An 8,358-nucleotide genomic window follows, 5' to 3' on the forward strand; every position below is an offset into this window, starting at 1 on the left:
CAGCCCTGTGGGGTCCCGGCCAATAGCAATTAGCCCGTCAACAAGAGCCCTAATTAGCCCTCTTGATTGGCTCGGTGGCAGCGCAGCGACAGCACCGGCAGAAAACACATAGAGGCGACCAAGGTGACTCCACCACGACGCGTTGCTTTAAAGCCAGCTGTACTGTAATTAGTAAACAAGCATAGCTGTCAGTAATTGGTAAACAAGTAGTCGGGTTTGTTTGCGGTGTCATTATGAACCTGCTGGTATGTAAAGTATTTCTGTAAAGGAGTCCGTGATTGAGTCTGCGCCGCTTTGTTTTCTTTCTGCTTGGTGGCATTGTTAGATCACCACCGTATTAATACATCATCCCGGCTGCTCTGTCAGCTCGACGCGATACATGCGGTGGGAGACCGAGGGGAAGTGGAGCAAAGAAATGAATTAGTAAACGGAGACGGGGGAAAAAAAAGGGGAAGTGAGACAGGGGAAGAGCAGGGATGCTGCGTGAGAATCTCATCTCCTATTATTTAATCATAGCAGCACCTGCTGGCTGCTGCTGTAATAGAATTTACAATCACTCCTTGCACTTGGTTTATGTTCCTGTGTTGTTGTTTCCCCCCTCCCCTCCCTCCCTCCCTCCCTTGTCTTTCCCCAGTCTCAATGTGAAGCTATCCCATGATGCAACATGTGTCCCCAGCACCTGCAGTGACAATGATGGCCACCCAGAGCGTTCCTCCACCATCGTACCAGGAGAGCCAACAGGTCAGAGGTTCCGTCACGATTGAGCTCGGTGCACCTTCAGAATGAATGTCAAAGGCACTGAAATTTCGCCTTTCGTGTAACCACAAGCGGCGGGGGTCCTAACAAAGTTAGAACTGATTGTTTGGATAGAGCTTCGTGTTTGGGTTACCTGTGCTCCTCCCCGCTGCTTTAAACTTGGGGCGAGGCTCCGTCGGACAAAGGTGATGTCATGTATTTCTGCGCACCAATGAGAGTTTAGCAGTCTCAAAGTTTGAATCATTATCAGATGACAGTTAATTAGTTTAAGCAGATTAGCTTTGAGTGTTAAACCCTTAATAAATAATGACTTAGAATGCCCCCCCCCCCCAAACTTGAAGTAAATTGTCACTTATTTAGCCCCGATTATTTCATTTATTTAAAGTTAGTACTTCAAATTTGAAAACCAAGCTTTCAGAACTTATTAAAACTCAATATGTAGAAATGTATTGAAGTGACAAAATACGGACATTACCATCATGCATTGTCATCACATCAAACGGGGAAATCAAATTTATATATATATATATATATATATATATATATATATGTGGCCTATGTATAAACAACTATATCTTCCTTTTTTTGCCAAAAAGTTGTGTCTGACACAAAAAGATATATACACTACGCCATCTTTCATAGTGACGTCACTAATGTTTCGGGTCAGTTAAACCCCTTAGAGCTCCTGTGAGCAAACTCCAATAACAGAAACCCAAACAGACCGGACACATTAGTTGGCATTCGGGAGGGGAAGTATATGTACCATGCTTCACAGCTGGGGTTCGAGGTGATAAAATAAATATGTAAGTACCGTTTTGGTCAGAGCATTTGGGGTTAACTGCAGTAAAGTTCAAAGTGACTGCAGCAATATTAAAGTTAATATCACGAGATAAACGTCTCGAAAGGTCAGTATGAACAGTCAGTCGCCTGCACAGACACAATAGAAGTCTATACGAATGTTACAGTGGTAGCTTGAGAGAGAAAAAAAAAATGTCAGGATGCACACAGTGATATTACTATAAACCAGCCGCTGAGCACCAAACACGGCTACGGGAACATCACACTGATTTTTCACGAGGCCGAATTGTGCTTTGTAATTGAGACACGAGCGCGAGAGTGATACGTACTGTATGCTAAAGAGTAAGAACAAGAGGTCAAGCCCCAGCAACACGTAATGCCACCAACAGGTCAGCGTAATTAATGGAGCCTGACTGAGGCTGGGCCCAGGCTTTGTCTAACACCTGTGGACCAGGGAGGCAGAGCAGGTTTCATCCGACCGCCTAACCCTCGTCCACACCACCTCTGTCTGCTTCTTTTTTTTTTTTGGCCCAGAGGATTAGTGCCAGGGGAGAGCTCCCGCGCTGCCGTCTGCGCGCTCGGCAAATGCAAATGAGAGCTAGTTAAGTGTGAAGAAGCTAATTTATTTCCCATTTGGTGCTGGGATTAAGACTTGAAGCTTCCTTCCCACCCCACCCCGACTCAAAAAGAAAAAGAAAAGAAAAAAAAAAAGAAGAAGAAGAAGAAGAAGGCGGTGGGGGTTGTTCGACTCATTTCCTCAGAGAGACCGAAGGAGAGAGGAAAGTGGGGTAAAGGATGAAGAAGACAACGGATCGTGTTGGTAGTAAAAAAAAAAAAAAAAAAAAAAAAAAAGCACGTCGCAAATAACATCAAGAGAAGTTAACAGACTCTCTAATGACTCCAGGCCGAAAAACCGCCACCGGTGCCGTGGTTCTTCAGAGCGGGGCAACGCAGCACGTGTGGCTCAGCAGTATGGCCAGTTGTGAACACGCGGGCTCAGTTTGTGAAATGCTAATTGAATACTTATCATTTAACTGGAGTCTATACATATATATATATATGACCCGAGCATGCCTTGTTCAATTACCAAATCTATCCCATCTCATTCCTTTCGCTTAACAGCTTCATTACAAGGCTGCTGACCTGTCAGGCAGCAATGATTCCTCGCAGCCTACAACCTCATTTGCAGTCTGTCGCCGTCAGATGCATGTTGCACCTTATTGCCTTTGAAAAGTGATTAAAAAAAAAAAAAAAAAAAAAAACATTACTCAGACCTCAGAGAGGAAGCCTATGTGAGGACTTGACGTCATTTTGGTCGCGCGAACGTTCAAATTTGGCCTGATTGACAGCAGTTCGGGGATGCAGGTTTAAGCGGCTGAATTGGTCTGGGGGTTTTTTTTTTCTGGTCGCAAAAACACCAGCAGGGGTAAGCCCGTGCTAAAGCTAATCAAAAGCTAATTATGGCGTCGCGGTTGTGGTCCATTCAGTTTAGATCGTTTTAACTGTAAATCAATACATTGAAACACATTTTCTTGATTTTGCTTACGCGCCTGATTTGTTCAAACGTAACATGAAACCTTTTTATAGGCTTAAAGGGTCAAGTCTGTCGGTCGGCCATCATCATTTTGGTCCAGATGGAAATGCTATTAGATGGGTTGCCGTGAAATTGGTACAGACCATGGACTGTTTATAAAGATGGCTGACGCATATCCGCTTCCTCCCATTGTACAAAATTTTTTTTTATAGCACCAAATAACTCATCAGAAAAACGAACACTTGAACAAACATCAGCGTGATAAGAGCGACCTGAAATGTATTTGGCGTGTAACAAGTAACTTTGTGATCGTTTCATGTGCCCCCCCCCCAGATGACGGGCACCACTCAGCAGAACACCAAGACCCCACAGGTCCATATCCCAGCAGCCTCTGCAGCAGGAAATACCTCTGTCAGTGTGACCCTTGACCCCCAGGCCCAGCTTGAATCTGACAAGAGGGCCGTTTACAGGTAGGTCCAATATCCCGTTGTCGGGTCTGTACGTCTGCACGAATCTGAACCAAAAAACACATTTGCCAGAATGATCACAGTTAACGCGAAGCCCTGACCAAAGCCAACCAGCAGTGAAACACCCTTTTTGGTGAATAAACGTGGCAAATTTGTCAAAGTAGTTTTTGGCAATGCGTGCCATTCTGCCCTTGAATTTTCCTTTCCGTTCGTTCCTCCTTTGAAGTAATTATTGCATGTTCTCTCTAGCCCCACGCTGGCTTCAAGAAATTGTACCGAATCGACTTTTAATGTGCTACTTGCCGACGAAGGCCACGCGCAACTAGTCTTGTTTTTAATATGTTCTCTTAAACTAGCCGTGAAATAAAAGCTCTCGAAAATAGTACTGGGAGGGTGCCTCCTTCAATTTTCACTTAGTGTCGTTCATAAACCAAAGAGCACCTCCAGTAAACGCTTTCGCTCATCAAAGGCGAGCAAAAGCACCCTCCTCCTTCTCGTTCAAATTCAATAAATTGACTTTAAAGTAAGCATCTGATATACTGGCAGTGGTCGGGCTTCTCTACAGTGTGTATTGGGACGGGCTCTAGCCTCTCGTGGTTCTGATTATTCGGGTGAGACAGTGAATGAATGCATGCGTGAATTCCTGCTTTCCAGTCGCTGTATTGGGTTATAAGCCAATACAGGAGAGGGCTAAAGGAAACCAAAAAGCACGCATTTAAACAGAGAATGTTCATCGGGCAAACAGAGTTGTTTTTTGTGCGAGGCTCCAGACTCAAATTGTAAAAACGTCATTTATTTCTCTTTCACGCCAACAGTCATTTTCAAAGGTAAGCGTCGCTCTTCAAGTGGTAGAGACCTCATTTTGGAATGAAACTGCTGGTTTGCTAATACTTCTATTTGCTAATAGTACTTCCTGCACTTGTGTGAAAAGAGATTTCAGTTGTGTGTCAAAAATGAATGCACCTGAACCATCCCTGATCTTCGAAGATTCTTCTGTCGGTAGACGTGTTTGAGATGAATTCGTCTCGGAGTAAAAAGCATTGTGAGGTGTTGTCAGCTGTACATAAGCTTTTTGCTTTTTCCTCACCCTGTTTACAGATCACCCCACAGCCATTTGTTCCAAATTTGAATCTTATATTTACCGTGTTGAACCCCTCGAAGGCACCACCTTGTTAGGTGTAGGAAAATAGGGAAGAAAACCACTGCTGGGTGAAACCCAAAACTCTAGTGAAAAAAAAATAAATAAATAAATAAAAAAAACACCTCACTCCTCTCTCAGCTTATCACTAGAATATTGATGCACCCACATAATGAGCTTGTATTATCTATTTATGAAGTAAATTATTCAAAATACAGCCACTTTTAATCGAGCTGGGTGATCTCCCGGTGTAGGCAGCAAACCAACAACTTACTGGGTTTGTCGAGTCGAGTAAGGCACAAGCTGCGCTGCGCCGTCTGGCGCTGCCCCCGTCCTGTAGCGATGACACTGCAGACTGCGTTGGGCCGTCTGTCCCGGCTCCTCGGGTCCCACCCGCGGGCACCGCCACTGCTGTCTGAGGAGGTGCGAGCCCCCCCCTGCTCGGGCCTGAGGCGAGCTGCTGTAAAGTCCTCAGCAGCTCCTCTGAGATACCAGGCTGCCTTTGATGTGAGCAGCCATGTTTGGAGCAGCTCCGGGTGGTGGTGGTGGTGGTGGTGGTTTTGAGGGGAGGGAGGGGGGGGCTCAGTCCAAATCAGCCCCTCTTCCACTTCCACACAGGTTTTTTTTTTTTTCGATCTCTCCACTTTCCCCCCCCTCTTCCTTCCCTAAACCACAAACACAGGAAAGCAAAAACAGACGTGTTTTATAACGACATCGAGCTCACTATTTACACGTTAATTTAAGTACGGTCGCAGCTATCCAGCTCTCCCGTCTTCTATGGAGAATACATGAATGTTAATAATGCTAGTGTACTTTATTAGCTGCTTGATTGGAGTGCCTCTATAAGGGCTGGGATCTGTGTATCCGTTCTTGGGTGCATTAATTAGCGCCGAACTGTTTTAAAACGCGCACAGTAGAAGAGGACGCTGTGAGCCAAATCCCACGGGAACATCATAGCTTAAGTCTTCCATATTGCAGTTTACATGGAAGCTTTTACATGTTTTGTTTTGTTTTTGTATAAATCGGCTGTAGATGGCAACATAAACACAAGGCTCTAGTTAATACCAAAAAGCAGGACCCCCCCCCACCCACCCATGTGAAGAGAGGACTGCTGACACCTCGTCGATTAAATCTCCCGTCTTGTAGTGCAATATAAAGCGTACGTTTAGAGTTTAAAGTACCATTTTGTTGGCACTAATGTGTGAATGGGAACACTTTCTGAATATGAAAATAATAGTAAAAAAATATTGAACGCATATAGGACCACGTCTTCAGCACACCTGTAAAACTACGTCCGTCCCCCCCCACCCCAATTGAACAATGCTAGAAATGGTTGGTACTTAATGGCCAACCCCTGGTTCATGGTTTCTAGGGAGTACGAGCTGGAACGAACAGCTGGGCGTCGGTAGGTGTATTTTTCTTTGCATGTTGGACAGAGCCAGCGCTCGCCGTCACCTCCTGCCTCCGGTCTTGATGCTAAGCTAGGCTAACCACGTTGTGATTCCAGCACGAGATTTATACTTCTCACCTCACTCGCAAATAAGCATATTTCCCAAAATGCTATTCCTTGTATATACTAATACATACATACATATCTATAAATATAGACACACACACACACATATATATATTTTTTTTTTTTTTGGCAAAACAACACTGCTAACACAGCTCTTTGATGTTAAGCAGTGGAACTACTTCTTTGATGAATATTCCCCTGACATGGTATATTTGCAAACATAACTTAATGCAGAAAATGTGTTTCATTTTCCCATGCATTGAACTACATTAACGCAAAGACGGATTTCTTCATTTGTCCCGGTACAGGAGACTTTGCATGGACAGAGACACTCTGATACGCCACAGAGGATTCAATAGAGTGCTTAACATAGTCATCGTCAGGCTCACCTCCTCTGCAGCGCTATCAGTTAGTGAGAGGATTCATTACCTTAGAATACATTTAAAGGGGTGCTCCTGCAATTCAGTTTTCAGCACTTCCACAAAATCCCTTTAAAGAGCACCAGGGTCCGTATTATTTCATTTTACAGGCAAATACAGCTGTCTGGCCCTCACAGCAAGATGGTTTTCGGGGTGCGAAACCTGCAGGCCGGCCCGGCTGGGGCCCTTCTGTGTGGAGTTTGCATGCAGGTTAACTGGCGACCCTCTCCGAAAAGGACAAGCGGCTGTAGCTAACGGATGGATGGATGGATGGATGGATGATCAGTGTCCGAAGGACGAGAATTAAAACAAGACGGGAACTTGACTTACTTAGCGGTTAAATGGTGCTACGGCGAACACAGAGCCAAGCCGAGTGTGTGAACGTGTATGATGGCCAATTAAAATGCTGTGATCAACAGCGTCAGAGGCAGCGCTGAGCTCAGGGAGCAACAAGAGCTCAGGACTCCCCAGCATGTGCTGCTGAAATATGATCATTTGTAGCTCTTAAGTGAAATCCTCGCTGTTCTGTATTCAGGGGAGGCAGAGCAGATTAGAAATTTTTTTTTTTGGGGGGTGGGGGGCGAATTATTTTTGCCCATGCAAGGAGCTAATGACTAAACGCACCTTGTTACCTTGTTATAAACGCAATTAAATTTGACTTCACAAGTCGCCGTCTCCCACAGTGAGTCAAATTATGCAAAAAGACACAAATAGCACTCTTATTTTAATAGAAGTCAGATCCGCCGGTGTTCCTGCCTCGGCACAGTGCTCATATGGGGGGGGGGGGGCTGTAGCCTCTGAAAGGAGGAGAGCACGGAGAATCAACATCTCTGCCATTTTTCTTTAATTATTTTGCTCGGGAAGCCTGTGCGGGCTTTTAATGTTTCTTTTTCGCTAATTGCCAGAATGCCAACTTTATGAGGAGATGTGTGGTTTCCTCTCTTCCCCCTCTCTGTCTCTCTGCCTACTTTGTTATTAGCGGCGGAGTGAACGTGTGATAGGGTAATTAGCCTAATGAGTTGTGGCATTTACTATAAAGATCCTTCTGGATTCTCTGCATCTTATTAAAAAGCCAGCGAAGCTTTTTGTTTTTCAGGTTGCGGATGCGGCGGCTGATGGAGTCGCAGATTCGAGACGGAAACAAGCACTTAATTGAAAGAGACATCATAATAAGTCCTTTTTTTTGTTTTTCCCCCAAAAAACAAAAAAACAGAAATGTCCTTGTGATGCTTAGAAACAGCTCGGGTAGAAGAGCCGTGTTTACCCGAACGCTCTGTTTTAAGGTCACGCTTTAATGAGTTTGTTTGAGTTAAACCGCTCGCTCGCTTTACAACGTAGAGAACTCAGGGAATCGACGGTGAACAGCAAGACAAGTGTGTTACACATCTGCTGCGTACAGTACGAGCTTCACATCCGCTGCATCTCCACGGTCTGCGCGCTATTCCAGAAAGAGCAGCTCTCTTGCCTAAATTGTCTAGAATAAAATTTTTTTTTAAAAAAAAGACACAATCTGCCGTTTGGGTGTATTTCAGCAGAATGTATTGGTCGAACATGTTGATCTCCACTTGGCTTAAGAAACAGTTGTCCGTGATGTGCAACACGTTTTTTTATTCGCATCAGGAAAGGGAAAAGAAATTGGGATTTATTCTGTGTTTTGACAGTGGTGGGATGCTTTCACAAAGATGCCAGTGTTGCGGCGCAGAGCCCTGCGTGGTGCATATCATCTTTCC

At 44.7% G+C, this 8,358-nt stretch overlaps 1 protein-coding gene across 2 annotated transcripts in view; it reads left to right on the plus strand.

Moving 5' to 3' along the window:
- Window positions 1-654: 654 nt before the first annotated feature.
- Window positions 655-8,358, plus strand: part of LOC139295171 (homeobox protein PKNOX2-like) — a 30,757-nt gene continuing 23,053 nt past the window's right edge. The window contains exons 1-3 of one of the 2 annotated variants that reach the window (XM_070917297.1): window positions 655-741; window positions 3,422-3,558; window positions 4,371-4,382. In XM_070917297.1, the coding sequence (XP_070773398.1) occupies window positions 655-741; window positions 3,422-3,558; window positions 4,371-4,382 (236 nt within the window). The remainder of the gene's footprint in view (window positions 742-3,421; window positions 3,559-4,370; window positions 4,383-8,358) is intronic. The other variant, XM_070917294.1, reaches the window with a different exon arrangement.

This window comes from Enoplosus armatus, chromosome 13 (assembly GCF_043641665.1).
Source record: "Enoplosus armatus isolate fEnoArm2 chromosome 13, fEnoArm2.hap1, whole genome shotgun sequence".
Classification (NCBI taxonomy): Eukaryota; Metazoa; Chordata; class Actinopteri; order Centrarchiformes; family Enoplosidae; genus Enoplosus; species Enoplosus armatus.